This window comes from Syngnathus scovelli, chromosome 4, assembly GCF_024217435.2.
Source record: "Syngnathus scovelli strain Florida chromosome 4, RoL_Ssco_1.2, whole genome shotgun sequence".
Lineage (NCBI taxonomy): Eukaryota > Metazoa > Chordata > Actinopteri > Syngnathiformes > Syngnathidae > Syngnathus > Syngnathus scovelli.
In genome coordinates this window covers 10,464,356-10,479,166 of record NC_090850.1, presented here as the reverse complement: position 1 = coordinate 10,479,166, position 14,811 = coordinate 10,464,356, and the positions used below count along the sequence as shown (strand labels likewise).

General features: G+C 40.1%; 1 protein-coding gene and 1 long non-coding RNA gene across 13 annotated transcripts in view; one reads left to right on the top strand and one right to left on the bottom strand.

The window, feature by feature from the left end:
- neo1a (neogenin 1a) overlaps window positions 1-14,811 on the bottom strand; it is a 117,789-nt gene that overhangs the window by 21,819 nt on the left and 81,159 nt on the right. For 8 of the 12 annotated variants that reach the window (XM_049718384.2, XM_049718386.2, XM_049718375.2 and 5 more), the window contains exons 8-10: window positions 3,632-3,866; window positions 2,617-2,771; window positions 808-956 (exon numbers count right to left, since the gene is read on the bottom strand). In XM_049718384.2, coding sequence (XP_049574341.1) covers window positions 808-956; window positions 2,617-2,771; window positions 3,632-3,866 — 539 coding nt within the window. The remainder of the gene's footprint in view (window positions 1-807; window positions 957-2,616; window positions 2,772-3,631; window positions 3,867-14,811) is intronic. The other 4 variants (XM_049718378.2, XM_049718380.2, XM_049718387.2 and 1 more) reach the window with 1 other exon arrangement.
- LOC125967377 (uncharacterized) overlaps window positions 3,934-14,811 on the top strand; it is a 31,645-nt gene continuing 20,767 nt past the window's right edge. The window contains exon 1 of the long non-coding RNA XR_007480713.2: window positions 3,934-4,513. This is a non-coding gene — a long non-coding RNA (uncharacterized lncRNA). The remainder of the gene's footprint in view (window positions 4,514-14,811) is intronic.

The following is a 14,811-nucleotide window of genomic DNA, read 5'->3' as shown; positions in this document are numbered from 1 at the left end:
GCTTTTCCAGCTCATCTCGAGCACTCTCCTCCAGGGTACTGAGGGATCATTACTCAATGCATTGGATGACGTTTCATTCATTATCATATTAAAAGCTTTTTAATGCCTCACTGGCTTGCATGCGGCAGCTGCTGGGGCTGACTAAATTCTCTAACCCTCTAAATTGTACTCCTGTGAAACAGCCCTACCTGCAGAACAAAAAGATTTTTACTGTAACAGGTTTTGACAGTATGACAATAATGCTGGGCTTGAAAGTTATTATGAAAGTTAGTAATCCAATCAGTACAATTAGCATAAACATTATAGTCATAGTAATGAATATAAACAAGTGTCTGGACATTTCCCATAATATGGATTCATTTGCATGTTTTGTTGTACTTTTTCATGGAATGTCCTTTTCTTGTCACATTTTAATGAATTGAATGGTTTCTAAATGATTCTTCAGGAACTCAATTCAATGCTTTAAGGGGGTCCTCAGCGTATGAACATGAGATTTTGAGGTGACTAACAGCGGAAATTCGTTTTGTTTGCTTAGCAGCATAAGAATAAGTCAACATGTGGAATGGAACATGACACACTCCGTTACCAACATACATTTTCATTAGATTGTTTTATATCCACGGCCAAGGAGTGTTTTTCATACATTTGTTTTCGTTATTATGACTTTAATACGACGGGAGTTTACGTTAGTCATAAATTACAGTGCGTTCTGACATATTCAGGTTATGAGCCCCCCCCCAGTATTTTGTATTCAAATGACATTGTCATTTTTGACAGAAAAAAATCATCCCAGCCTGTGTAACTAACCTGTTCATTTCCTATGCTTTTGTCTGTGTAGTACAACTTGTAGGTGAGGATCTCTCCATTGCCGGTGACAGGTTTGTCCCAACTTAGAGTGACAGAGGTCGGTGAATTCGATGCCGCCTGAAGATTCGGAGCTGGGCCGGGAACTTGAACTGAGAAGCATGACAGATGACAGCAGGATTCTGAATACTTGAATTTCTTTTGCATGAGTTGGTGTCAATATTTTCAGTTTAACTGCCAACTGGCATGAGCTTTTGAGTCTGAGACTCCTACTGGACCAAAGGTTTAGCAAATGTTTATATTCCCATAACAACTTACTGTAGTTATCAGAGTGCTCTATTCAACTTTGACTGCAAAGGAAATTAACATAACCACCATCCATCCATTTTCTATAGCTTTAATCCTGTTCAGGGTCACAGTTTATCCCCTCTGCTTTAAGCCCCTATCCCAATGAGCGGCAAGCAATTGCGAGTGTTTTCGAAGGAAGCAAATGTTGCGTTTCGGCCACGGTTCGTCAGGGTTCTTTCAAGGTCACAAAGACATTTGGCAGATGTTCGCCTGTAGGTTTCTATGCCCCAAGACAAATCTCCAAAAATGTTGGGGATGCTATGGGAATGCCAGCCAGCGGGTGCCATTCAAGACGACTGACTGCATGCGGCAGGGCTGTGCAAATACAGTAAAGTAGCTATCGGATCATCTGAGTTCTGGCGACGGGTCTGGTAGATGGCATTTGTGCTGAGAAGTCCCTCGGCTAGGAACTGCAACTAGGCTTGTAAGCTTTGCATGTCAACACACGTCTCCATACTATATACCGTAAGCTCGACTGCAGATATTGTTGACAGGAAAGACAGGGTGCCATTTTGAAAGCCTGAATCATCTTAAGACAGGCTATGAAGAGCAAAAGTACAATGAAAGCAACCAGATCAAAAGTTTAAGCTCCAATTTGAACCTAAGAGCTCACAAGACACATAAAAAGGTGTCCAGGTAAAGCTGGTAAACCTGGACACTATGCTACCCCAAATGTTTGCGATCCCCAATGACAGCTTGGCTTTCACTGGTCTTAAAAGTCTGTTGATTCATCTGCCTGCCCTCCAAACAAGGACAAGGACAGTGACTAAATGTGAAAGTGACAGTCAATGAATGTTGCCAAAAGCTAAAGGACATCAGAAGCGGCAGTGTGTTGGAAAATTCCATTCACAGTTCTTTTTATACATGACGATAAGAGTGGGTGCAGTAGTGGGTGAAGGTGAGGGGCCGATATCTTGGCACACAGAGAGAAAAAAAAAAGCGCACCTCTCTCCCGTCTTTCTTCTATGATTTACAAGTCTCCTCCAGTCAAAATATTTTAATGAGGGACTTGAAAGCGGAAAATGTTTCCTTTGTCGTACTTCCGAACGTAAAATGTTATGGAGGTAAGCTTGGTTTAGAGCACTTGACGCGCACACACAAAAAGACTTAAGAAATGCTTCAGGGTAAATAAGGGGCAGCTCACAAGGAGATAATTCGGCAATTCTCTGGTGTGTTGTTGGGTGGTCGAGCTTAAAAAGACTTTGCTATGTGTAACTGTGTTCAGTGGTGGGAGCCTGTTTGAAGCGAGTATTTGTGTATGGCAGTGAATATTTGCATGGGTGAGGGTTTATTTGTACATTTGTGTGCGTCTTTTGAGGGCATCCTGTTTTCCTCTGTGAACTAATATGAGCAGCTTTCCAACAAACTAGCTGCAGCCCGTCTTTTTGTTTACGCATCCTGTTTACCGAGCACACAGAAAAACCACATTCACGTGTGGTGTGTGCACACGGTTGTTTGCCTCACCTTCAGCCTGGGTGGCCACCTTTAGAGCGGTAGAGCTTTCTCCTTGGCCGTTGATGTTGTGGGCCAAAACCCTAAAGCGATATTTGGTGTCTGGCATCAGATTCTGGATGGTGACCTGCAACTCCCCTGGTCGGCTTGTATTTACAACTCGCTCCCTGATGTGGAAACAAGTAAATACACATACACATCAGCCTTACACTGTATTTGTAAATGTGATGGTTTCTATTTGCAATTATTTAGTTTTTAATATTCCAAAGTTGCAGAAAGATCAGTGGACGTATTAAGATGAACGCAAATCATTCATTTACTCTGGCATTGTCATTGATTTTACCCAGTCGGGATTCTAATTAAAGAGCAACTTTATGGTCGTTTGGTAGTCATATAACAAACTCATAAAGTGCTTTGTTTTGGAAAACTGTTAAAACTTCAGAATTTTTGACCATTTGGACATTTTTTTTTCATTCTGGGTTTCTGACACAAGGTTTATCCAAGAGGTTTGGAAGCAACAGTTGCCAAAAATGTTTTAAGCTTTACATTAAGATTCAGGTTGTTTTACAGGCTTTAGCCCAAATCCTTATTCAGTAGCAAATGAATTATTTTGGTACAGACAGTGCATTTTATGTATGGGAAAATGAACAATTAGGGAAGGGCATGGTTGGGGTTTTTTCAGGATAATTCATTCAGAACAGATAGTATTAACAAAAATCCATGAGAATATACAAAACTGCTTTTAGCTACCTAAATTACCTTTTAATTTTTTCAAACTAATATGCACGAGAAAATATGTAGGTTTGGAAGGAAATGGGGTTTAAGGAGCAAGTGTTTGTTCATTTCAGTACAAAGCCTTGGGAGGAAATAATTATCTTTAATTAATAAACACATACTGCTTTAAATAGTGCTTTAACTACTTTAATGAGATCTTTGCAGAATGCCCGGAAGCTCAGGAATGCACTCAGAGTGTTCCCTCACAGAGGAGCAATGCCATGGTACAATTACAATGTAGACTGTGTATTACCTGCTTGTGCCCTCTTGGCTGTAGAAAACAGAGTAGGTTAGCTCGTCTCCGTGCGGTTCAGCCGGCGGGCGCCAGGTAAGCTTGATGAAGCGGGTGGAAACCAGCGAAGCCACAACATCGCGGGGGGCGGTGGGAGTGGGTCCTGCTGGACCAGCTACACCCCCAGAGCCTGGCGTTACATGGTCAGTAGTGTTAGGAGTCAGTGAGGGGGGAGGGAGAGGGGGAAGGGCTACATCTTGGGGTTGGGAAGAGGGGTGGGAGGGTGGAGGGAAAAGGGTGGGGTGGGGATACCAGGGAAACAGAGACAGCATTGGGGGTGGAAATGGGAGAAATATTTCCAGGAAAAAGAGAACAGTTTTGAGGAGAGTGGAAAAGGGGGTGAAATGGAAATGAGGGTGAAACGAAAGAAAGAAAGAACAAAAACAGAAGAAAAAACAAAATAACAACAACATAACAAAAAAGACGTCTGGTGTCACGACAAAACACAGAAATAAAACAGTTCTACTACACTTACAAAGCACAATACAGGGGGATACTATACGTGCAGATTTACACTGCTTGCTATGACACAACAGTACATGACATTTACACAACTCCTATGAGTCAGGTTTTTTGAAATGTTTGTCATTTATAACCGATCTTTATTGGCTTTTTTGGCCAAGGGCGAGGTAAACCTGCATTTGCATCCTGAGACAGAAGTCCATCCTGAACAGTAGGTGCTCTCGCTCAAGGAATGCTGGCTGAAGAAATGCTTGAGATTTATTTAATTTGATCAGCTTTTTGTTGGGAAAAGGGAGGGTGGAGAGAATAATTTGTGGCACAACGCAGTGAGATCTACTTTCCATTTGCTTGACGAGTGGGCAAGACGGAACCTTTTCAAAGGTAATGTCAGTGCACGGGACATTTCCATTTGCGTGCAGGTCAGGGAAAGTGATGGGGTGAAACACAAATACAAGCAAAGTAACATGGCAAGTGTATCTTGTGTTCTTGATGGACAGAATAAGTAGCAATTCAAGTGACTGCTGTAGTATTTATATCTGTCACTCCATCGGGACACTAATTTGTCTTTTGGAGGTTTGGTTACAATTCAAATGTGTCAAACGTGTGAAAAGATGGCCAGCTATCATTTCAAAAGATCAAATGCTAAGGTATACATGTGAGCACACAGTGACTAATCTTTATTATCAGTGCATATACAGCGGACGCCCAGATTTTATAGCAGCAGGTGCTTGAACTGTTCCTATTTGTAATGCCTGACCCATTGGACCCCGGCCGGCACTTATTTTTTGGGGTATTCTGAATTTCCAAACAGTATATTTGAACAATGCAGTTGTAGTATGGCAGCTCGTGCTCAGAACGTGTTTCCGAACAAACAGGGAATGGGGATTTTTGCGGAGTCTGAGCTCAAACGTCTCAAAAACATGCAACTTAAATTTGTGAACAATTTTTAGATATGATTTTCTATTTCTATTATGAAAGTAATTATATTTGGCAAAAGGTAAGATTTTTTTAAATACCTTGGGGCATTAAAGAGAAAAATGAAACACTTTAAGGACTTCCCAATAAAAAAAAAAAATCAATCACAAAATCAAAAATTAATCACAAAATCAAAAATTAATCACAAAATCAATCTGCTGATCACTTGTCACTTAGGCAGACACTGGACCACTTAACCCAAAGTCTAAGGACTTTGACAGTGAACTAATTTTCTCAGATATGGCGTGTACAGACAACCCTAACCCTATGTCATGATTGTAAATATGAACAAAACCATGGTTAAATGACTAAGCTCAAGAGGCTGAACAGTGCAGCGTAGAATAGACCAGGACACTAATTATGCTTCCATCTTAACATCATCTGCAAATAATTGACATGCAGGAGAGTAACCAGCGCTTGTCTGTCCAATCAGTCTTGAACATGCAGGCTCGAGGTTGTTACAGGAAGGAGATGTCAGACTCCTACCACCATTTGCCAAGCTCCATTCATAGCTCATTAAGTGTATCATTAGTCTTTGTGCTGAAGGTAATGAATAGCTGGCATTAAGGCTTTAATGAGGAAGGTTACTTCAGATCTGCATAATATATCTGGGCCACCAACACATAATACAACTGGGACAAAGACATGCACGGTGAAGCATTTGTCTTAATATTAATCTGAGGAAAAAATATGAATGTGGAACTGTAGACGCGTCAGTGGCGAAGTGGCAGTTCAAAAAGCACTATTCCAATTAGTTGGTGGCATTCTTAGCCACTCGTCCACAGCTGTCCCCGTAAGTTGTTTCTTAAAAGTTAGTGTTAAATATATTGTAACAAATTTGAGAGCTGCAAGGGACACCTGACTATAGACCATAGTAAAAATACTGGGCTAAAATAAAAAAAAAGTAAAAGACAACATCAATTCAAACACTTTACAACTTCAACTTTTCACTCTCTTTCTAACTCGTCAACTTCTGTTATTTTCCAGTGGTGCGCCAGGGGCGCCGTTGAAAGAGTGAAAAGTGATGAAGCTTCCAAGGGTCCGTGACTGATAGTGGCCATAGAAAATCGTTTTTTGAATTTGCGGCAATACAATGTTGGGGCCCAAAGTGATTTTTTTTTCTCAGGGCCCAAATAACTGGCAGCATCCTTGGTTGTGACTCAACATAAGCAGAGTACTTCATCAAATGGTCTGAGCGCACAGATAAGAGAGTCAGTCAGGCTCATACTAAAAGAAGGAATTCATATCTGCCAGAAGCACACAGGACCGGGACCACTGATAGACCAATGAAGGTAGAAATAGCAGACCTGACTGGGTTCTTGCAAAAGAAAAGAAATTTTTTCTCAGGGGAAGCTGCCATTTGTAATTGTTTTGATAATGGTTATTATGTCGGAACCAGCTCCAGCATGAAACTAATGGTCCAATCCACAGTCACGTACTTTCATCTGACATATGAAGAATGAATGAGTAAGTCAAAAACATTGCAGGTTTAACAGAAGCAGCACAAACGTCTACAGTGCCTTGCAAACGCATTCACCCCATTGGCTTTTTACCGTAATTTCTGGACTATAAGCCGCACCGGACTATAAGCCGCACCAGCTAAAATTCAGGGATATTTTAGTTTTTTTCTTACATAAGCCGCACCGGACTATAAGCCGCACGTGCACATGAGTTTTTTACAAAGAAAGACAGTACACAGAAAGCCGTAAAAATCCATAAATACGCCGCGCCGCCATTTAAGCCTCAGGGTTCAAAGTAACCTTCTGAATGAAATGCATTAAAAGTTCACATTCATTACAACTTGTTTTTGGCGAGCAAAATTTCAGAAGAATTGAATTTAAATGCTGATTGATTGGGTTTTAATACAATGCAGATGGTCCAAACAGCGCCACTCTGAGTCACATGGCAGAGTAAGAGAAAGGGTTTAGAGCCCTTTGACGCAGGTAACCTAGTGTGCATTCCTACTAAAGCTAATAATAGTCACAAACAACACAGCCAGAATAAGCAGCAGCCATAGTAGTGTTTTAAAATAGTATTTTTGTTTTTTTTTTCTTCAAGATACCGCACAACAGTGGTCCACAGCCTCTATAAAAGTGATCAAGTCATCACAAAAATCACGAAAAAAATCTTATATAAGCCGCACCTGACTATAAGCCGCAGGGTTCAAAATTTTGGAAAAAAGCCGCGGCTTATAGTCCGGAAATTACGGTACCCATTATGTTACACTGTAACCTTGAATTAAAACAATTTCTTCACCTGAACTTTATTTGATGGATCTACAAAATGTGAAAGGAGGAATATATATATATCTAAAATTCCTAAACATAAATCTCAAAATCAGCACGTCCATTAATTATTTACCCTTCAAGTGTGTATGTTGTAGACCCAATTGCAGCAATATTGGCTGCAAGTCATTTTTGATAAATCTCTATGAGCTCGTCAAATCTCATTCATTGATTTTTTGCCAACACTCATTTAACACTCTCGTACGGGTGTTGCACGGGAATGTCACCATTCGGTAATAACCATCTCTCCCCTGACGTCAACCAGTATCCCAGTGACTGCTGTTGAAAAATATTCCTCCATCCTGACCTGCTTATCCCACAGCATGAAGCTGCCACCACCAAGTTTGACAGTCAGGATACTGTTCTTGGAGTGATGAGATGAGCTGGGTATGCATCAGACAGAGCTGATGGCTGAAGTTGGAGTCTCATCTAAGCAGAGCGCTGTCCTTCATACCATTTGGGAGTCTCCCACATGCCTTCTTTTTCCAAACTCAAAATGTGCTCTGAAAATATTGCCTTTCTTCTGGCCACTCTTCCATAAATCCCAGCTCCATGCAGTCCGTGGTCTATTGTAGTCTTGTGAGCAGATACTCCAGCCACTCTTGTAGAACTCTGCAGCCCCTTCAGTGTTACCTTTGCTGCCTCACTGATATATTGCCTCCTTGCATGGTCTGTGAGTTTTGGTGGTCAGCCCTCTGTCTTTGCAAGTTTGTTGTGGTGTGATTATTATGGATTTCATGTTGCTCCCTGGGATCATCTAAGTTTAGATGAGTTTTTAAACCTAACCCTGACTTGTACTTCTCAACATCTTTGTCCCAAACCTTTTGGGAGAGTTCCTTGGTCTTTATGGCTATGTTCGATTAGAAGTGCCTCTTACTTTAGTGTTGCAGCCACTGCGGCCTTCCAGAAAAGGTGTGTATGAATTGAAACATTATGGAACAATAGTGGATATCATTTCACAAATTGTGTGATTGAAGGTAAAGGATTTCATCTGAGCTTTTTAGGAGCATCATAAGAAATGGGGTGACTACATATGCACATGCCAATTTTAAGTTATCTGCTTTCAAATAATTCTTTTTTTAATGGATTCATTTCTCACTTCACTTAACAAATGTTTTAGATGGTGTAACGAAAGAAAGGGGGACAAAAAAAAGGGATGACTGCTTTACATAGCACTGACTATATAAATCACACCAAATAGTTGTATGCTCGTGCTGCAATCAGGTACAAGAATGGTTCCTCCTGTGCCGAGTGTTAAATTCAATTTAAGGGTACAATAAAGCGGGCAGGCAAAAACAATACCCTCTAATTGTTTTAATGTTCTGAGGTAAACGTTGTGGAAAATTATTGGTGGCCGGGAGCAACTTCTGACGACTGTGGCTATTTTCCGCAACGGCTCATTTTCACACTGGCTGAATCAGATTTGGCTATTCGTGAAAAACTGATCTGCAGAAAAAGAAAATCAGCAAAGGAAAATTAACCACAAAGAGAAGGCAAAGCAAGAAATGGTTGACTGCAGGAAAAGTGGCAAGCATGTTTTTTTTTTTTTTGTCCCACTCAATGAATAGAAGTAAAGATTCTTAATAAAATGTTACGGGTTTTCAAACATAGTTTGAGACTGGGGTTGGATGTCAAAATAACCAACAAACTGAAATAAAGAAATTCTAAACAAGAGGTCTCGCTATAAAGTTTAGTTTTTTTAAGTGTTCCCTGCACATTTATGATTTATTACTTGTGGGTTCACCTTTTCACATATTTTCTTTAAGGAAAAAACGCTTCATTATTCACTTTAAAAAATTCGCCTGTTTGTTGTGTTTGTGCTCAGCCCAAAGCCCTGTGTAAAATATAAGTATCGCTTTGGTGCCATTTAATGGCTTGCTGGTCCCAAGGAATTATGTCGAAGTGATGGGAAAAGCATAATTTAAACAGGCTATTCTTCTAATGGAAAGGCAGTGATCCTGTGGCAGCACAGGAAATTAAAACATTTTTGTGCGAGGGGAGGTGTCAATTATTTCCAGTTTTGCAATTTGCTGAAAAGTTGAGATCTGACAGGATCTGCATTTCTTTCCAAATATATTTTTCAGTGCAACAATTAGAAGCGCTGTCTCTCTTAGCTAAACCCAGCGGGCATTTTTTCCAATGGAACTACAGAGAGGATTCAAAGGAAAGCAGGACGTTAAATCTGTTTACACTAGACCTCCTGGAATTTACTCAAGGGTAATGTGGTTTCTATAAAAAGTGACAACCAATATTCCACAAAGCTAAACAGGGGGGATGTGTAGAATTCCATGTACACAGTGATGGGCCGTGGACTACTGGGAAGTCAGTATTTTTATCTTGGTTGACTGCCTCACTTCAACAAAAGCTGTCACATATCACCTCCAGAAACACGCAATATCACGCTGGTTCTCTTTGGGCATGTAAATGAGCATGTACAGATACAGTAAACAATGTACATGCCACAGGCTGACTGCGGGAGAAAAGCAAGGGCCCCTTGGGCTTGGCTTTCAAGCACATCAAAACATGCAATGATGCTGCACATCTCCAGAGCCTCTCACTCCAGCTGCTAGAAAACACACATCTTCTCTGCTTGCAATGATCTTACAACCTTGGAGCTACACCAGCATACGATGAATGAATGAGCCATACTACCAAGGACGGTACTGTATGTTTTTATCTTTGTGGATTGGTTGTTTGTTGCTTTCTGTGCAACTCAGAATATGAGCTAAGAATCTGTTCTATTCAGAGGTTGATACCAAAATGACTTAATTACACTGGCTCATGTTTAGGCTGCCTAACCAACAACTTTTTTGTAGTAAATAGACTGCTATTTTTCTCGAATGTTTTTTGGCCAGATAAAGAAAATATAAATGCACTCCACCAGACAGCAGGATGTCCACTGCCCACTGTGATGTTTCTCCCTATTCTACTTTTAGCTTATGGCAACAGGGAGGTACAATGAAGACAGAAAGGGTGAGTGCTAACAGGAAACATAAAAGCTTTAGAGGTGAGGTTTGCAGGGGTCAGCCGCCTGCCGCTAAGGGAAGGGTGTGAAGGAAAAAGTGGTGAGCTACCTTAATTAGCTTGCCCAGAGGACTAGGCACATCCAAAAACATCCGCTTGGCATCCTGGATGAGTGCATGTTGGAGGACAGTGTTATATAGTAATAAAGGAAAGTGTTGAAAGAAGTACAAAACACAAACATAAGTCCTGGCAGGCATAAACCGATGTTTATAACAAGCATGACCTTCAAAAAAACAGCACTGACGAGTATCCAAGGCTATTTGAGTCTTTTTTTTCCTCATTCCAGGGCAAAACAACAGCAAAATTGGCACCCGTAACATTTCAGTTAGCACTTAGCTGACAGGCCGTTTATGAATAAAGCAAAGCTATTCGCCACGCTTGAATTAATACAAAAGTTCACCAGGAAAACAGCCCCTTTAAATGCTCAAATATACACTCAGCATAAGCGGCATCTGAAAGACAGCCACTGCAGAGTGAGTGTTGAGCGTCTGCACAAACAACAATTTGGTAGCAGATGATTTCTCCTCTTCCCAATCATTTTAGACTAGGAGGTGTATGATTAAAACACACGCAAGTGCACATGCACGTACACACACACTCTAAGACATACATGATGGGCATGCAGCCTTGGCTTGACAGGGATGGAAGGTTTACTATGACTGTAAATATATTGCAAAATGCCTCTTAATAACTAAGAATTCATTACCGGTAATGTGACCTATGACAAAAACTGTACTATAGTAAAAATGTAATCACGTTGAAGCAATAAAGTGTAGAATAGAGATTGTAGCAACAAAAGCATGGCATTGGATTTTCATAGTAAGTGTTATGGCCGAATATACAGTATGTCAATCATAGTGTGAAGGCCTTGACATTCCCAGCTGTAACAGCTGTGACTGGATTTGAGCATACTGTTGTGTCCCAGCAGAGCCTGACATGGTTCTAACAGTCGCATATTGCCGCGAGAGTCTACTGTTGAAGTTACACGTTTGATGGCATCTGACCCGCGTGTGCTGCGCTGGCATGTTCACACGTTCGCAGCACCACGCATTTGCCTCCTGCTGGCCCGGCAGTGACCCTGCTGGCAGATGATGGAGTGCACAGTATTCCTGAAGGAGGCCCGAGCTTTTATTCAGTGCTCGTCAAGCTGGAGGAAAGGATCTGTGAGCAGCCTATTATCACGTCTTGATTTGAACAGGGAATAAAGGTGGTGAGAAAAGGCAGCGGAGTGCTCGCCCATCTGCTTCATGTCCCAGTGCCTTTGAAGACAACTTTTACTGCTGCGTTTATGAAATTTGTACAGCTTTGCTTATCATAAAATAAAAAAAAGTTTATAAGCTAACGATATATCTCTCCTCCCGCACCTTTTGCAGTCAATCATAATGACAAAACCTCAAAACCATCTCTTTAAACTGCTGCTATTCACTTTATCTCTGAGAACTCCCATTGGGAAAAAACTGTGTGCGACATCCGATAACAGATGATGATTCACTAAGTGCCACAAGAACATCAGGTATTGTTTTTATGTGTGTCGAAGACACCACACTTTAGTATTTGTCAACCTCTGAAATAATCAGAATGATCGCTGCGATACTTTGAATTTGATGGCCACTACGTATTTTTTGTCAGTAAGCTGCATGAGCACCTATGGAAAGGAAGACATTGTGCTCATAAAATTCAAAATGTTGGGTGCTCATAAAATTGTAACTATTGGGGAAAATCGTTTATATATTTAATATTTGCAGTGTGCGATTTACCAGTTTTATGAGACTGAGCGACAAGAAGCTTGTTTACACAAAGCGTGCTGGGTCATGTGGTTACCAGAATTTATAGTTTTGGATGTCTCCTACATCTACTTTTAACAAAACAGGACCAATGTTGTAACTGTGTGGGTACTGATATTGCTTTTTGCTTCACGTCTGAGGTGACAAAGTTCAGAAAGGAGTTAAACGTGACAGTACCTTATCGTTGGCCTCTTTTAAATGTCATCCTCCTGGCGCGCTAAATGAGCAGGAAGAGACATTGAAATGTTTTCTCTTATACTAAGGTGGAACAACTGGTGTTACCACATTGTTTAAGTCTGTCACTGGCATAGAAACCGTACTTGCGCAAAGACACAAAGACTATTTAGGAATTCGGTGAACACCGCAGATTTTTGATTATGTAGGATTGGATGTGATGTTTGTATGTGTTGCTGCTCTGTGGTTATATTATATAGCTTATATTACAATGCATCCAATATCTATACTAATTTCCATTTACCTATCTATGGTGTTTTGCATTATATGTTAGCATTAAGACAACTGACTTTTCTAATCATTAGGGTTTTGCTAATGTTAAATTTCCCATTTTTAATTGCCTGAAGTTCTTTTGGCTCTTATTTGCAAATGTGAGGGCAATAATCTTCTTTTAAATTCTTCAAAATGATGTTGATATTTAGTTAATAATTCATCAATCTAGGATGTAGTATTTTCAAACATGTCTTTTTCCATGCTATGTCCGCCACATGTTTCTAATATACTTTCTGAACAGAGTAATGCGGGGACTGACAAGGAGTGGCAGTAATGGGACATTTTCATTTCACTGTGGGAGTTGTACATATGATGGGATGGGAGGAGAGGGTCTCTGTTCTGTTGTCATGTCTAACAGTGGGAGAAATAAATAATGCTATCAAACATGGTGGGCCGCCTTTATTTATTAAACATCTCAAACAGAAACTAGCCTGCTGTTGTTCAGAATCAGCAATTTTTTTTAATGTATCATGTATCATGGATGGTTACTTATTTAGTTCCATTCATCTCAATGTGATATGATTGTAACAGAGGCGGCTCAAAGAGCTTGAGTGCTCAGAATTTAAATATCCAAATCCAATTTCAGGTTGGCCAGTGTCATAGTTGCCTTGATCACAAGTAGGCAAAATGTCAGACTATAATTTATGGAAGATGTGGAATTAAGGGACAACAACTTAGCCGGGCCTTTTTTCATTTCCATAAAAAAGGCCATTTTCAAAATGGCAAATAAAGGCAAAGGTCCTATGAGGTCCTTCTCCTTTTTTGTTCATATTGTATTGGCAAATGCAGACATCTGTATCATTCACCAACCTTGGCTTTTATGATCCTATTAAAATGCATTACAGCCAAATACAGTATGTTTCAAACAAAATATGTAGCTCATCACTATTATCTATTCATAGCTTAGCGTGCACAAATGCCGACTGTGTGTCTGTGCTTTAGATTTCCAAGAACTAAGCAAAAAAAAGCAATCGCGCTGCAAGACACAAACTGTAATGCTGTGTCATTTGATCAGACTAAGATTTTGTACCATCTGTGGAAATCATTTAAATGACTGCTTTGTCTAACCTCAAAGTTGAAAAACATGACCAGTTTCCTCGCCAAGCTGTAATTGACAACTGCCAGAATATCATGCCCAAACACTTCAGAAAATTATGTGGTCGGAAAAGTTTGCAAACGGCTGCAGGACACTGTCGAAATAAGATGTAACAAGAAGCCCTTAAATAGCAGCATCTGATGTAACTTCCTTCCCATCATTTTGAGGACGATAGTGCTTATACAATGCAATAGCTGATGAAAGGTTTGTTTAATCAACAGAAAATTCAACTTAAGTCACTTTCAACGGCTCTAGACGAAGGCTGGCCTTGGACAAATTGAACTACGAATTAGCTTCTAATAATTTTTATCCTACGTCCTCTTCCTTTCCCACAGCCGTGCCCTAACATGAATTTCCACATTAAGTCTACGATGAATTTACCGTAATGCAGTACTGGTCATAATTACAGGACATTATAGCATGAAAAACAATTCTAGGCCATAAATACCACACAATCAAGTGAAAAACAACAACAGTGTTCACAACTTTTAAATCAGAGGATCACAGTCCACTGTTTTAAAACAGGTCAGTGATGAATGTTACTGGGAGAAACCATCTAAATGTTTGCTTCTTTTGTATCCAGCTTTAACAAACACACATCATATGACAAGCTCTTCCACCAGATGACCAATCTAAAAATATGACTACAAGAAATATTACAGAGCATCTCCTTGGCCTCTGTGAAACAACATCATTAATTAGGTCTTCTTAATATCCATTTTCGGCATTTGGTTTCTAATTGACTCACATTTGTTTGCAACTAGTTGACCCATAATGCACATGTGGAATGTTCAGGATCATTTAGATTACCAATATTTCTATTTCAGATAACCTGGCCCAAAAAATATGTCTGAATGTTCCATAGTTGCAGGAGTAAAAAAAGTGATTTGCTTTTTAATTTCTTAACATTTTATGCATTTTTCTGAACTTTCAAGTTTAAGGGCACAAACATTGTTTCTATAAATAACTAGTAACACGCTGAACCGACAGCTAACAAGTGACCTCTAT